The sequence below is a fragment of the Chionomys nivalis genome, chromosome 11 (assembly GCF_950005125.1).
Source record: "Chionomys nivalis chromosome 11, mChiNiv1.1, whole genome shotgun sequence".
Taxonomy (NCBI): Eukaryota; Metazoa; Chordata; class Mammalia; order Rodentia; family Cricetidae; genus Chionomys; species Chionomys nivalis.
In genome coordinates this window covers 35192613-35209677 of record NC_080096.1, presented here as the reverse complement: position 1 = coordinate 35209677, position 17065 = coordinate 35192613, and the positions used below count along the sequence as shown (strand labels likewise).

The 17065-nt window shown below is 40.8% G+C and overlaps 1 protein-coding gene across 1 annotated transcript in view; it reads left to right on the top strand.

Moving 5' to 3' along the window:
* The window catches only part of Stil (STIL centriolar assembly protein), a 47757-nt gene extending 31050 nt beyond the window's left edge, over positions 1 to 16707 (top strand). The window contains exons 13-17 of the mRNA XM_057784440.1: positions 699 to 864; positions 3470 to 3698; positions 10670 to 10862; positions 12937 to 13187; positions 15607 to 16707. Of these exons, the coding sequence (XP_057640423.1) occupies positions 699 to 864; positions 3470 to 3698; positions 10670 to 10862; positions 12937 to 13187; positions 15607 to 16393 (1626 nt within the window). The 3' untranslated portion in view covers positions 16394 to 16707. The remainder of the gene's footprint in view (positions 1 to 698; positions 865 to 3469; positions 3699 to 10669; positions 10863 to 12936; positions 13188 to 15606) is intronic.
* The last annotated feature ends 358 nt before the right edge of the window (positions 16708 to 17065 follow it).

Sequence of the window (17065 nt, the reverse complement as noted above, 5' to 3'; positions counted from 1 at the left end):
GAAATAGGAATAAAATGCATTGATTTGAAGTATTTGAATTAAAAAGTATGATTTGAAGCCATTCAGACTTTTCTGTGTCAATTTATAAATACTAATCTAACCACCTGTATAATATAAATTTATATTAATGAAAGTGGGTCTTAGTAACTAAGGATAATGGCTTTGTGCACTGAATAAGTCTTGTGGTATGATTTAATTGTATTGTTGGAAAACCTAAGTTAAAAATCATCTCTAATGCCGGGCGATGGTGGCGCACGCCTTTAATCCCAGCACTTGGGAGGCAGAGGCAGGTGAATCTCTGTGAGTTCGAGACCAGCCTGGTCTACAAGAGCTAGTTCCAGGACAGGCTCCAAAACCACAGAGAAACCCTGTCTTGAAAAACCAAAAAAAAAAAAAATCATCTCTAATAACTAGAGTATTTGAAATTTGTTACTAAACTCTTCCACCAGCTTTGTTTGTTGCTTTGTTGTTTGTTTAATGCATGTTTTTTTAAATATTTATTTTATTTATTATGTATACAGTGTTTTGCCTGCATGTAAGTCTGCAAGCCAGAAGAGGATATCAGATCTCATTACAGATGGTTGTGAGCCACCATGTGGTTACTGGGAATTGAACTCAGGACCTTTGGAAGAGCAGCCAGTGCTCTTAACCTCTGAGCCATCTCTCCAGCCCTAATGCATGTTTTTTAATTGATACAGATTCAGCGGTTATTAGAAGCCCAGTCTCTAAATTCTGGCTCCCCTAAGACCACCACTGTGGAAGACACTGTGAAAGCGGCAAGACCAGTGGAGCTGGTTTCCATGGAGGCACAGTCTTCGCCTGGCTTGCACATGAGAAAAAGTGTGAGCATCGCTGTGAGCACAGGTAACTTTAGTTTTTAATACTTCTCACAATTGCCTGGAAAGGCACGGAGGAGGGGATAAGGAGATGCTTAGTACAGTGCCTGCCGTACAACCATAAGGATCTGAGCTCAGCCCCCATGTAAAAAACCAGGTGCAGGGGGCTGGAGAGATGGCTCAGAGGTTAAGAGCATTGCCTGCTCTTCCAAAGGTCCTGAGTTCAATTCCCAGCGACCACATAGTGGCTCACAACCATCTGTAATGGGGTCTGGTGCCCTCTTCTGGCCTGCAGGCATTCACACAGATAGAATATTGTATACATAATAAATAAATATTTAAAAAAAAAAAAACCAGGTGCAGTAATGTACATCTGTAATCCTAGTCCTGGGAAGACAGACAGGAGGACCCCTGGGCCTCTCTGGCTGGCAAGTCTTGCCCAGCCTGTGAGCTGTAGGTTCAGTTCTCAAAATACAGGGTAGAGAGTGGTGGAGAAGGACACCGGACAGGGACCTCTGCTATCCATATGTATTTGTATATATGTGTTCACACCTGCATACACACATGTACACACTCATACATACCAAAGGGGAAGAAGTGTAGTGTTTTTCTGTCTTATAAACTTCTATATTTACTGTATTGTAGTTTTGTTTGTTTGTTTGGTTTGGTTTGGTTTTGGATTTTTTAAGACAGGATTTCTTTGTGTATCCCTGGCTGTCTTGGAACCCTCTGTAGACCAGGCTGGCCTCAAACTCACAGATATTCACCTGCCTCTACCTCCCAAGTGCTGGGATTAAAAGCATGCACAACCATGCCACAACCATTACAAAAATCTTATTTTTATAAATCTGTTTTTTGAAGATTTATGTGTATGACTTTTTTACCTGCATATATGTGTTGATGGGGCGGCGGGCTGCTTCCCGCCGCCTGGCTCCCATCTAGCTTTACCTGAAATAATTACACGGAAACTGTATTCTTTTAAACACTACCTGGACCGTTATCTGTAGCCTCTTATTGGCTAATTCTCACATCTTGCTTAACCCATCTCTATTAATGTGTGTAGCCACGAGGCCGTGGCTTACCCGGAAGGATTCTAACCTGCATCCATCTTGGAGAGGAGAGGCATGGCATCTGCCCTCACTGCCCTCTTCCCAGCATCCTGTTCTGTTTACTCCGCCTACCTAATTTTCTGTCCTATTAAAGGGCCAAGGCAGTTTCTTTTTTAACCAATGAAATCAACACAAAACAGAAGACGCTCCCACATCATATTTGTATGTATGTTCACCAGCTATATGTCTGATGCTGGCAGGGATCAGAAGAGGTCATTAGATCCTGTGGAACTGGAGTTAAGGATGGTTGTGAATCACATATGAGTGCTGGGAACCAATCCCATGTCTTCTGTAAGAACAAGTGCCCTTGGGGCTGGAGAGATGGCTCAGTGGTTAAGAGCATTGCCTGCTCTTCCAAAGGTCCTTTCCCAGCAACCACATGGTGGCTCACAACCATCTGTAAAGAGGTCTGGCGCCCTCTTCTGGCCTTCAGGCATACACACAGACAGAATATTGTATACATAATAAATAAATATTAAAAAAAAAAGAACAAGTGTCCTTAACCAGTGAGCCTGTTTTCTAGCCCCAATTAATTTTTCTTATGTGTAATAGAAAAGGAATGACTAACATATCAAACCCGTGACTTCACAGAAATGGTGAAGCCAGGCAAAAATAAAGTGAGTTTATGTAACAAAGTATAAATGAATAGTATGTAGGTTGGCTCGGAAAGCATGTACACATGGCTCACTATGTTAGAGAAGCACTGGGTGTTTGTTTTGGTCTAAGCATGTGTGTGTTTTATATGCATGTGTGCACATGTGTGTACAGGTGTGCTGAACTTTATAGGCATGAACAGATGCCAGAAGTTGACATCAGTCTGTCTTCTCATTTGCTTCTCTGTTTTATTTATTGAGACAGAGTCTTTCTTAGATCTGAAACTTGCCATTTCAGGTAGGCTGCTGGCCAGCAGGTGGCATTTACATGGGTACTCGGGATCCAAATTTAGGTCCTCATGCAAGCAGTTCACACACTGATCTCTTTCCTTATCCCCGAAGCACTTGATCTTTAAATACCTGCCTGCCAGTGTGTGTACTTTGTACACCTCTAACACAGTTTCTTAGAACACTCTACTTAAGGATCAAAACCAGAAAACCTATGAATTTACAGATCTTTCTTTTGCATGTGTGCTGTTTTTTCCTGAGGTATTTCCATTTTACTTTGAGACAGACTACCACTAATGTAACCCACATTGGTCTTGAACTTGCTACATATACCAGGCTGCCCTCCATCCAAGATCCTCCTGCCTCAGTTTCTTGAGTGCTGAATTACGGCGTGCCACTGTACCTTAATTTGAGAAGCAGAGACTCCTCTGGAGCAAGCAGGACACAGGATATTCCCTTTCCCTTTGCCACTGTTTTTCTCTCTTCCTGTCTTTTACCTCTTTCTCTTTGTGGCATTTCTTTTTAAGGTAATTTGAAACAGTGATTTTGTTAAGATAACGTAGATAGTCTTTACAAGCTTTTACATTTATTCTTTTTTCTAGTTGAATCTTTGTTCTAGTATCTGAACTCATTTAACCTGCAGGTGCTAGCTTGTTTTGGAATGCAGACGGTGATGATCAGGAGCCTGACTCACAGCTAAAGCAAGATGACACCAAGATTTCCAGTGAGGACATGAACTTTTCTGTTGATATTAATAATGAAGTGGCAAGTCCTCCTGGTAGCGCGTCTTCATTAAAAGCAGTTGACATTCCCAGTTTTGAAGAAAGCACCGTAGCTGTGGAAGAGTTTAATCACCTGCTTCCTGAGTCTAAGTAAGAGCCTTTCATTAACTGTTTCACCCTACACACACACACACACACACACACACACACACACATTTCTTTTTTGCAGTGCTAAGGATTGAATATATTTTATATTTGGGGGTTGTGTGTTTGTTGTTATTTTTTTTGTGGGGGGGGGAGTTGGTTGTTTTTTGTTTGAGACTGGGTCCCTATGTAACCCTGGCTGTCCTGGACCTCACTATGTATAGACTGACCCTGAACTCACAGAGATATGCCTAGATCTGCTTCCTGAGTGCTGGAATTAAAGGTCCATGCCCCTTTGCCTAGTTGAGAATGGGATTTTTACACTTATATACATAGTATAGAATAAATAAATCAGGCAATCAAAATTATGACCTCATATACTTTTTGTGGTGAAAACGTTTAAAATGTGTTCTGTAATTCTTTTTTTTTTTTTTTTTTTTTTTTTTTTCGAGACAGGGTTTCTCTGTGGTTTTGGAGCCTGTCCTGGAACTAGCTCTTGTAGACCAGGCTGGCCTCGAACTCACAGAGATCCGAGTGCTGGGATTAAAGGCGTGCGCCACCACCGCCCGGCCCATGTGTTCTGTAATTCTGAAATACAGAAATCACTATTATTTATTTTAGTCACCAATATGTACATTTTCTTCCTCTTTGAGAGATTGATATATTTACTATATTTTCATTAATGTCTATGTAATAAGTGTCAATATAATGAGAATTTTCAACTTTCTTCAACTATACCCATAAGTCAGCTGGTGGACATATTAATCTGAATGAATCACAACATCCAAAGAAAGCTTCAGCATTCTCTGTACTCAGACTTTACCTCAGAGATTCTGATAATGCAGGATTCCAAGTGGCAGTGCAATTATATTTGAAAGCGACAACTAAATACTTACATGTAAAATATCATTTTATATGTTTGCTTCAAAATAATAGATGAACTGACTAAATACAGAAACAAAACAGAATTGACAAGATGGTAATTTTTGTTGTTGTTGTTTAGTTTTGTTTTTCAAGACGGGGTTTCTCTGTAACCGTTCTTGCTGTCCTGGAACTCACTTTGTAGACCATGCTGGCCTTGAACTCACTGACATCCCAAGTGCTGGAATTAAAGGCATGCACCAACACCAAGGGCTAGAATGGTAAATTTCAAAACACTGTATATAGTGTTTTGTTAAACAGTTTTCACTTATATTTGAAGTTTTTCCATTATGAAATTTTCTACTAAGTTAGAGTAATTTAGATACTCAGTAAATTTGGTAAAATATAGCAAGTGTTCTTTGAAATAGTATGGGACAAGCAGCAGATTTTTTTTTCAGGTTAAAAGCCTTGTGATACTAAATAGTATTCTAAACTATTGATTATGTAATAGTTAAATCCATGAATTTATGTACTCTAAAAAGCTAAGAGAAATGTGTTTTTATTTTATAACACTGTTTTAAATCAAAGGTTTTAAATTAAAAGTTCATATGAGTAGCAGTTTATTTAAAAACCTTTTGCATACATCTCCCCAGCAAAATTGAATTCCTGGGTCATATTTATTTCTCTGTCTTTGACATAATATCTCCCCACGTTAGCCATTCATTCATTCAGTCAGTCTAGCTGACCTAGAACTTGATATGTAGCACAAGTTGGCTTTGAACTCATGATCCTCCTGTCTCAGCCTCCTGAGGGCTGGGATTATAGGTATACACTACCATGTCCAACTCATGTTAGCTTCTAAATAAATGTTTCCTGACAGAAAAAGCCCCAAGTCTGTATACATTTTATTTTGAAAAATGTTAGAAACTCAAAGAATGAAACGTGATTTACCTTTTATCTGTCTTGAATTAATTCTCTTTTTTAATTAATTAATTTTTATAAGTGAATGTTTTACCTGCATGTATGTATGTGCATCATGTGCTTGCAGAAGTTAGAAGAGGGCATCAAGTCCTTGTAGATAGACATTTCTGTCCCACCTGGTTCCACAGCCGTTCAGTCCTGATTAAACATATAGAGGCTTATATTAATTATAAACTGTTTCCCTATTGCTCAGGCTTATTACTAACTCTTGCAACTTAAATTAACCCTTTTTTTTTTTTTTCCTTTTTTTTGGTTTTTCGAGACAAGGTTTCTCTGTAGCTTTGGAGCCTATCCTGGAACTAGCTCTTGTAGACCAGACTGGCCTCGAACTCACAAAGATCTGCCTGCGTCTGCCTCCCGAGTGCTGGGATTAAAGGTGTGCGCCACCATGCCTGGCTTAACCCATAATTCTTATCTATGTTTAGCCACATGGCTTGGTACCTTTTCTCGTGAGGTATTCTCCTCTTGCTTCCACTGTGTCTGGCCAGTGACTGCCTCTCTCCCTTTCCTCTTCCCAGAATTCTCCTAGTCAGGTTGCCCCGCCTATACTTCCTACCTACTATTGACCAATCAGTGTTTTATTAAACCAATATGGGTGACAAATCTTTACAGTGTACAAGAGCAATATCAGCATTATCAGCAGGTCCTCTGGAATTTAAATTACAGGTGATTGTGAGCTGCCGTGTGGGTGCTGGGAACCAAACCCAGGTCTTCCAGGAAAGAACAGCCAGTGCTCTTAACCACTGAACTATCTCTCCAGCCCCTTCTTTTACTTAATTCTGTAATTAATACTGAATACTTTCTAGATTTAAGGTTTTCAAATCTGAAAATCTCCAATCCTTTGATAGTTTCTAACTTCAGAAAAGGAACTAATTTAACTGATAGAGTGAAGCTAATTGCTTTTTCAGAACAATTAATCAGCTTTATTGATTGTAACACCTAACAAGATGTAGATCTAGTCCCCCTTTTTTCAGCATATAATATATTGATCTAGAATCAATACTATCTCTAGGCCAGATGTGGCGGCACTTAGAATAGGAGGCAAGACAGTCATGAGCATAGGCCAGCACAGCTGGATAGAAAGACCCTGTCTTAGAAATTAATCATTCCCAGCTCCATGCACGGTGGACTTGTGTTTCTCTGCACCCTGGCTGACTGCCGGCTCATGCTGTGGCTTTCGCTGCTGAGGATTCATCGGTGGCACTTAGCTCCCTGTGCTCTGGGCCCCCTTGAACATCTGCTAGATCAGTCTTTGTGGTGTTGGAGCAGTCTCTGAAGATAAGTTTGTTGGCTGTGCAGCTTAATTGGTTATTGATTACTCTTTCCCAATGGAAAGTGATGGTATAAGGCATCTATTTACAGCAGTTTTATGAAGCCATGCTTTGGATGCTTTTGGAGGTACTGACATTGGAATCATCTGTTACATTTTTGTTTTCATCTTACATTTTTTGAGGTTTAAAGTTTTTCGTGGCATTTTTTCCAGCTTTTGTTTTTATTTACTAGTTTAGACACCCAGCTAAATCTTTTTAAATTCTTTTTTTTTTTTTTTTTTTTTTTTGGTTTTTCGAGACAGAGTTTCTCTGTAGCTACGGAGCCTGTCCTGGAACTAGCTCTTGTAGACCAGGCTGGCCTCGAACTCACAAAGATCCTCCTGTCTCTGCCTCCCGAGTGCTGGGATTAAAGGCGTGTGCCACCACCACCCAGCCATCTTTTTAAATTCTTGAGCACACAGTGTAGCCCATTGATTATGAGCACTCTGTGGTTTGAGCTTCCAGTTTGAGCCATAGCGATATGGCCATAGACTGCTTTCACAGTCTCTAGTTGACTGTTTCTCACCTGTAAGATGGGTATAGTAAAGGCATCTGCTTCTGAGGTTATTGTGAGAATTAAGTGAGGATGTATATAAAATGGTCAGAATGGTGTCTGCAGCTCTGCAGCCAGCGTTTAGTGGAAGGTAAATACCGAGGAGCTGTTAAAGGAGAAGTGATGTGGCTCACTGTTTCAGAGGTTTCAGTCCTTGCAGCTGGCTCCATTGTGGGCCTTTGGTGATTCTGACACACATGGCAAGGTCCAGCTGCTCACCTCATGGCAAGTGGGACGCCGCAGGACACAGAGAACCTGAGCCCACGAATAGGCTTTGTCCTTCTGATTTTCTTCACCCTGACCCCCTGGTGCTGTCTACATTCGGGGCACCTAGAAATGTGCTTTAGGAATCTCCTAGGGGTCCCTCAGGCCAATTGGCGGGCAAGACTACGAATACAGTGTGTAATCGTGCTGGCCATTCAGCTAACACTGCAATAAGGCAGATTTGATAGCTGACATGGCTTCTTCCTTAGAATAAAAAGTGTGGCCCTGGATGCCCTAAAAATAAAAGTATAAGCCAGGCCACCCTTGAACTTGTGGCAGGTGTGAGCCACCATGCCTGGCTTTTGGATGGCAATGTTTTTGGGGGTTTGGGGTTTGTTTGTTTGTTTATTTATTTATTTATTTATTTATTTATTTATTTATTTTTTGGTAAGGTTCGTCTGTGTAGCCCTGGCTATCCTGGAACTCTCTGTGGGCCAGGCTGGCCTTGTGTGCACCACCATTGCTCATCTGGATGGCAGTGTTTTTTGGAGAGACAGACAAACCTTAAAGGCTGCATTAGAGGGTTTAGTTATTAGGTAAAGAAGCTACTTAGTATGATTGGTTGCGGTCAGATGTTTGGGGCACAGCGGGGGGGGGGGGAACAGGAGTAGATGAGGAAAACTCACAGTTACAGACACCCCACTATGTATAGCAAGGCCTTTTGCAAATGATCCCTTTCACCTGAGAAATTTTAGCATGACTCTGGATATATATATATATATTAAAAGGGTATACAAAACATTTAGTGATATAGAAACAAAATATAGTAATAAGATGGGTGTGGTTGTTTTATGTAAAGAATTAAATCCTGGCAGAATAGTTGATACTATAGGAGACAGAACCTTCAATTTTTTAAATTTTTTTTTTCATTTATTTTTTGAGACAGGTTTCTCTGTGTAGCCCCGGCTATCCTGAAACTTAATTTATAGACCAGATTGGCCTTGAGCTCAGAGATCCACTGGGATTAAAGGTATAAACTACCACACCCAACATATCTTCAACGTGTTTAAGAGTTGAGTGTTTTGATTTTTAATGGTCAGTGCTGAGAACACCGCTGCACATAAACATATAATATAAAATGACAAGTATATTTAGGATCATTTCAAAATCAACTCTTCCAACACAATACAATCCAAAAATATACTAATTTAATACTTACACGTTGAAGAAGGATAATAAGAAAAGTCTTTGTTTAAACCATTATGTTTCTGTAGGAACAGAAAACCTTGTATATACAATACAAACACTGTAATTTATAACATACAGTAATCTTGGATCTGAGCCACAGCATTTCAACAACTCTGTTGGCGTATCAAGGTGTGAGTGATGAATGTGCACAATGCAAAGTGCGTGTGATCTGTCCAGAACAAAGACCTAAGTGAGGTCACGTGATAAAGAATGGGCAAACACTGCCAGAAACAACTCTGATTTTATCTTGGGATGGTTGTTAGCCACCTGGAACTCTTGTTTCTCTCTTGTTTCTGTTTCTGTCTCCTATGGGACAGGAATACGCCCACGGGGGTTGGAGAGATGGCTGAGAATTTAAGAATTCTTACTGCTTTCTCGAGGATCTGCATTGCGTTCCCAGCACCCATGTCAGGTAGTTGACAAGGGTGTGTGACTCCAGCCCCAGGAGGGTCCAGTGGTGGCTCTGACCTCCACAGGTGACCATACAACATGCACATACCAATACACACATACACATAATGTAAAAATGACTCTTTGGTGGCTCAGGGGTTAAGAGCACTAACTGAACTTGCAAAGACCCTGGTTCTTTTCCTAGCTCAGACACCTAACAATATCTAGAATTCCAGTTCCTTGGGCTTTACCTCCTCTGGCCTCATTGAACCCCTGCATGTACATGGTGCATATAAACTCACACAGGCATACAAACACATAAATAATTAAAAGATTCCAGTCCTGTGCCACCATATCTAGCTGCTTCTCTATTCTTTTTTTTTTTTTTTTGGTTTTTCGAGACAGGGTTTCTCTGTAGCTTTGGTGCCCGTCCCGGAACTAGCTCTTGTAGACCAGGCTGGACTCGAACTCACAGAGATCCGCCTGCCTCTGCCTCCCGAGTGCTGGGATTAAAGGTGTGCGCCACCACCTCCCGGCTTGCTTCTCTATTTTCTGCAAGAGCCACAGGCTAGTGTGCTCACAAGAAATGAGCTTATAATGCTTTTCCAGTCATTTTATTTTTTTTTAAATTTGAAGGTGATAAATGCTGTAAATAAAGTTGAAAAAAAAAGCATAAAGAAGAAATGCTATCAACTAAATAATGTGATTAATAATTGTGGCGTGTGAACCTTGAGTTGGCAAGGATCAATTCTATTTTAAAGTTCAAAGTGAGCAAATTATATATTTAAAATGTTTAGATATTGTAAAAGGTTTTTGTTTTTGTTTTTGTTTTTTTTGTTTTGTTTTTTGTTTTTTTTTTTTTTTCGAGACAGGGTTTCTCTGTGGCTTTGGAGCCTGTCCTGGAACTAGCTCTGTAGACCAGGCTGGTCTCGAACTCACAGAGATCCGCCTGCCTCTGCCTCCCGAGTGCTGGGATTAACGGCGTGCGCCACCATCGCCCGGCAAAGGTTTTGCTGCATCAAATGTAGACGATATCACCTTGTTTCTGGCCTTCAATGAAAGTCATCTTAATTGGGACAACATATAACTTAATAAATTGGTAACAGGTAACTTAATAAAACAGTACTGTGGTCTGGTTTATGAGCAGCCTGTCAAGATGATATTTATTTGTCTTGCTAAGAATTGAATATACATCTGGGCAGTGGTAGGAGCGGTGGTGCACACCTTTAATCCCAGCACTCAGGAGGCAGAGGCAGGCAGATCTCTGAGTTTGAGGCCAGCCTGGTCTACAGTGCAAGTTCCAAGACAGCCAGGGCTACACAGAGAAACCCTGTCTCAGAAAACAAACAAACGAACGAACAAACAAGTTCAATATACAAACCAAGTGCTGCTTAGGTCTTACTACTTTCTTCCCTGCATGTCCTTTCCAGCAATACTTCAGAGCAGAGAAAAGAACCTGATGTGCCTGTGTTCTTCCCAAATGCTTTGCTGGCTGAGAGTGTGAGCATGTGCTTACAGACTGAGCCAACAGAGGGAGCCAGTAGCAGCGCTGAATCACCAGAAGGACCAAAAGTTGAGCCTGACTTTCCAGTAGATAACCAGAAAATTTACCAGGACTTGTTGGTAAGTGTAGCCCATTTCATCTTTTGTGAGGTGGCTATTTAGTATAGGAAATACTCGTTAAGCTTTCCCTAGGTTTAAATTGATTGAAACCTTGAAATAGAATCACTTTAGACATATTTAACAATATGTAATTTTTCAGCTTTTCATAAATTTTGATAACTAATTGTAAGCTTTGTAGTCATTTCTTAGCGAGAAAAAAAGCAATATTTATTTTAAAAATATAAATGTTACTATTCTAGCCAGGCGGTGGTGGTGCACACCTTTAATCCCAGCACTTGGGAGGCAGAGGCAGGTGAATCTCTGTGAGTTCAAGACCAGCCTGGTCTAAAAGAGCTAGTTCCAGGACGGGCTCCAAAGCCACAGAGAAACCCTGTCTCGAAAAACCAAAATAAATAAATAAATAAATGTTACTATTCTGCTAAATTCCTTCTATAGTTGGAACTAGGGGATAAAAGACAAGCAACTTAAGTTCGTGAGGAATTTGAAAATAGTGGAATATTTATGATACTATTAACTAATTTCAGTTCAGGTAAGCAGATAATTAATAAACATTTAGCTTAGGTTAAGGAGACTAAGCTAAGTAGGTATTCTAGCAGTGTAGTCTGTGCCTTTGAGAACAGAGGGGAAATTCTAACAGGGACACCAGTGACGAGCGTGATGGGTTGAGAAGTATAGTAAAGCAAAACAGAATAAACAGCTCTGGCTGTCCGTGAACTCACTTTGTAGACTAGACTGGCCTCAAACTCTCAGAGATTCACCTGTCTCTATGTCCCGAGATTAAAGGCACGCACCGCCACCACCCAGCTGTGAGTGGGTTCTGAAAGTTCACTTCCATCCAGCTGGAAGACTTGGAATGCTTTGTTTCCCTGTTTGCAGCTGGTGATTAGGTAACATATGAGTGGAGTTCTGCATGGTCATCAGCACACAGTATTTGTTGTTTGCCCGCTGGGTCCTAAACTAGTGCTAGTTGTATGCTAGCTCGAATGTCTTGAATTCAGGGTACCTTAAGTCCCTGGTGTTTTATAGAATGTGAAAAAGAGCCTAATTGCAAAATCAGCAAGAAAGTCTGTCTTATAACCTGAAGAAGCATATTGCCAACTTGCAAGTATGTGATTTAAGTATATTAGTAATTTTTTATTTTGCTTTTTTGTTTTATTGTAAAGTTTGAGGCCAGAGGACAGGGTTTTACTATGTACTGCAAGCTGACCTTGAACTTGTGACTCCTGTCTCAGCCTCCTGAGGACTGAGATTATAGGTGTCAACTCCTAGACTTATTTGTTAATAATAATTTTTTATTTCATTCTTTAAGAATTTTATACAAACCAAGTATGGTGGTGCACTCCTTTAATCCCAGCACTTGGAAGGCAAGAGTCCAGTGGATCTCTGTGAGTTTTTGGCTAGCCTGGTCTATATAGTGAGTTCCAGGATAGCCAGAGTTATATAGTTGTCTCAAAAAAAATCAAAATATATAAGTAAAGAACTTCATATAGGTTCATGTTCAGACCTCACTCCCGTCTTCAAGGTTGGCTTTTAAGTGGGTCTCCTCTTTCCTGTAAGACCTGACGAAATCATCAGGATGGGCTCCTATTTAAAAGTAAACAATAGGCCAGCTGCTACGGTGGCTCATTCCTCTAATCCCAGCACTCAGTGGGCAGAGAGGGGTAGATCTCTACCAGCTCAAGATCAGCCTTGAAATTTTGTCTCAAAAAAAAGGAAGGAAAAAAGAAAAGACAAAGAAACTTGTATTTTTCTAGTATACTAGACACTTTATAGAAATTGACAAGATAATATTTAGCCTTCCTTGTGGCATTATCCTAAAATCTTAAGGTGGAAGGCTAGAGAGGGGCTCGGCAGTTGAGAAAGCTTGCTCTCCGAGAAGACTGGAGGTTGGTTCCCAGCACCAGGTCAGGTGACTCACACCCACTGACAGTCTACCTTTGAAGGTGCCCACGCGCACACAGACATACATATAAATTAATGAGTAAATTATTTTTAAAAAGACCTTAAGATTGTTAGTGATTTTTAAATTTTTTAATTTTTATCCTTTTAATTTTTATTCTTTTTCTTTCCACAGGGTAAAGTGAACCACCTACTAAATAATTCCTCCCAAGAAATTGATCAACTACCTACCAAAGCAGTAGTTATCAACCATGAATGCACCAAGACCCAAAATACTCACCATGTAAGGAAAAAAAAGCACAATTCAGGGCTGGTAGACAAAGACTGTGTGCTCAGTGCAACTATTAAACAGCTAAGGAGCCTGGGAGTGAAAATTGATTCCCCCACTAAAGTGAAGAAAAATGCCCAGAAAGTGGACCATGCCAGGTAACCTGAGTTTTAAAGGATGAATGCATGGCAGTGTGTTTCCGCACTCCTGGAGGGCACGTGCGTGCCCGCCCTTCTGTCTGCTGGTTTGTCATTTGTTGAGAGCCCCCTATACTGGAATGCAAATATCATCTTTATATTTTCCACTCTTCTAGTGGGATGAGGTGACATAGAAAAGTCACTTGAGGATGGTTGCTCTAGTGATTCATTCTTTTAGTGCTATCTTTCCTAGATAAAGTTGTCAGAAGAATACTGGAAAAGAGAAATGAGTTTTATTGGCGGTCTGAAAGTCTCCCTGGAGGTAGTGGAGATGCGCCAGTTCCTGGTGTTCAGCCGCACACACTGCTGGTAGAAAGCATGGGCGTTCCTTTGGCAGTGTGCAGCCAACTATTAGACACTTTGTCTAGATTCCACTTTACCAGAGACGACCTCAGCATGTACACACCTGTTAAAAAGAGGTTATGACCAGGTTTTCTCTTGGGCCACCAACCAGCCCCCAAATCACAGCACAGAGACTTACTAGTTATGAATGCTCGGCCTTATCCTTGTCCCATTCGCTCTTATAACTTAAATTAAAATTAACCTGTTTCTCTTCATCTGCATTTTGCCTCGGTGCTTTTTACCTTTCATTCTGTTTGTCCTACTCCACGTCTGAGTGGAGCTGCCTGGTTGGCTGACCCTGGTCTCATTTCCTCCTCCTACTTATTCCCTCTGTCCACCAGCCCCACCTGTTCAGCTTTTATTAGACCAGTCAGGTGCCTCAGCCAGGCAAGGTAAAACAGCAACACACCTTCACTAGTTAAACAAATGTAACACATCTTTGCCTAATTAAAGTAATATTCCACAACAAGGATAAAATCTGGAAATTAATAAGCTAGTAAGTTTTCTGATAATTACTTTTGTTACTAGAAAACTAACAAAATTTCCTAGTTTAAAAAACAAGTGGTTTTTTTTGTTTGTTTGTTTTTTTGTTTTTAAAGCAGTATGGGGCAATATAAGATAAAATACAAAAGCTCCCGTTCCCTCAAACTCTTCAGTCTGTCTCATTCATGGTTACTTTAAGCATTTATTTTGTATTCTTCTAGAACAGTTATTTGGGTGAGGGCTGGGAACCGAACTGGGTCCCTGGAAGAGCAGCAAATGCTCTTGACCACTGATCCATCTTCCGGCCCCTTTCTCATATTTTTGATAGCTGTATAATATTCTGTTTTGCACATGCACTATAAGATACTGAACCCTCATCCTTTCTCACTGGACTTTTAGGTCAAATCTCTTCTGTACAATTTAAATCAATACTAAATAAATATCATTCTGCAAGTACTTGTTCAAATTAAAGTTATAATAATAGATGTTTTACTATTGCTTGCCAAATATTTATATTTATTTTAATACTTGCCAGTATTACAGGAGAATGAAGCTAACATTTTTGAAGGTTTTCATTTTTAAAAAATACATTTATTCACTTATTTATTTATTTATTTGCTCATTTTCTACCCCATGTGTGAATGTGTTTGTGTGTGCTGGTGTGTACTGGACCAGGGAACAGCTTGGAATCAGTTCTCTTCTGTCACTGTGTGGTCATTAGGTTCAGCAGTAAATGCCTTCACCAATGCAGCCATCTCAAAAACCCTGACAGTTTTATTTCTGAACATCTGTGACCTTGTGGTATTTTCTCCAGTTCCAGGAGATCCAGTGCTCTCTTCTGGCCTAGGGTACCAGGCACAATGTGATACACGTATATATATATATACTCACAGACAAAACATTCATACACATAAAATTAAAACAAATCTTTAAGAAAAAAGCATGAGAAAAAAGCTACATATACCCTTTGGAATTCACACGTTTCCCATGCTTTCTGCACAGCTGTGTTTATTTGAGCAACTCTTTATGCAGCCCAGGTTCATTGTTCTCTTGCCTCAGCCTCTTCCTGATTATAGGCATGATGGATACCCCATTAGTGGGTAACTATTAGATAATGTAATAAGGTGTATTTTCTCACTCTTTCTTTTGTTTCTTTCTGTTTTTGCTTTGTTTTGTTATACTTTTTGACAGGTTCTTGTGTAGCCCAAGTTGATCTTGAACTGATTATCCTGCCTCAGCTCCCTGAGGTCTGGGATAGCAGGCCTGCAGCACCACACTTGACTTGGTAATGTGTTCATGATAGTTGTCCTCCGTGCCTGGTGTCGGTGTGAAACACTGAACTGGCCAGCCAGTAGTCTGCATTCAGTCTGTGAACAGGGGTTACCTCCCAGTTATGAGTACCCTGAATGTGTGTCTGCCCATGAGGACTTAAGTCTGGGTAGTCAGTAAAAAAGCCCCAGTAAGCTTAAAGCTGAAACCTTTGTTACTTTTGCAGAATGAAACTCTTGCTACTTAAAATAAGGTTAAAAGCTGCCTTACTTTTTGTGTCTTGCAGTGTTTTGGCATGCATCAGCCCAGAAGCGGTGATCTCTGGATTAAACTACATGTCATTTGCTAATGTTGGCATGAGCGGCTTAAGCCCCACTGGTGTGGATTTGAGTATGGAGGCAAATGCTATAGCGCTGAAATACTTGAATGAAAATCAGCTGTCACAACTGTCTCTCGCGCGATCAAACCAAAATAACTGTGACCCATCTTTTGGCCTTCTACATATTAATTCAGACAAAAGCAAGGTTGGCCTTAGCTTAGTTTCACCAAGCAATATGTCATTTGCAACCAAAAAATACATGAAGAGATATGGGCTCTTAGAAAGCAGCGACAATAGTGAGGATGAAGAGTCTTCTGGCCACACAGATAGTGAGATGGACCATGCGTTGAATAGAAACCCTGCATGCAGACCTGCACAATTTGGTCATCAGAAAGCGCCTTCTCAGAATGCCTGTGAAATAGCTCAGTGTTCTGACTGTGGCTCTGAGGACGTGCACCCAGATATGTCAGTGTTGAGAAATATCACAAATGAGGCTGTGCAGCCAAGAGCAACAGAGCAGCTGAGTGAAGACCCTGCTTTCTCACTAAGGAATCTTAAACCAGATCCTGCAGTGAGCCTCCGAACTGGAAAAGCAGAGTTTACTCGACATCCAGAGAAGGAAAATGAAAGTGACATTGCAGTGTTTCCTGGAACCCTGCAGCCTCCTGAGACTTTAAAGCATCTGAATAGCATGAATTCAGTGGGCACCTTCTTAGATGTAAAGCGTCTCCGACAGTTACCGAAGTTGTTTTAGCTCTGCCCCTCCTTTGTGATGTGAGGACTAGGTGTGTATTGACGGCACTTAAGAAAGCCAGACCTTTGGGATCTCTTTTGCTTGTTTGTTTGTTTGTTTGTTTTTCAAGACAGGGTTTCTCTGTGTAGCCCAGGCTGCCCTGGAACTTGCTCTGTAGACCAGGCTGGCCTCAAACTTAGAGATCTACCTGCCTCTGCCTCCCAAGTGCTAGATAGGATTAGAAGCGTGCATCACTGGCCATGACCTGTGGGACTTCTAATAACGTGAGAGTCTGTTTCCTGTTAGCTGCTAATTATAGTAGCATTTAGAGGACCCAGTTATGAAATGGCTGCTTAGTGGGAAGGCTGGGCCCCTGTGTCACTGAGCCTAAAACAGAAGTAAAATAACCCTAAGATCAGGTATTGCAGCAAATCAAGTTCAAATGTACCCCCTGGACCCTAGGCCCTCCCGTGTACTAATGGGCTCTGTACTGAGCCCCACCTCCGAGCTACATCCTCAACTGTAGGGTTCTTTGAGAAAGGGTCTCAGTATATAACCTAGGCTGGCTTCAGATTTCTTCTGCCTTCCGCATCTGGCCCAGGTATGCATTGTACCCAGTGTCTCCCAAAGAAGATTTCTTACATGGTCATAGTAAGTTTCAAAACTGAGAAATGACATTAGGCACGATACTGA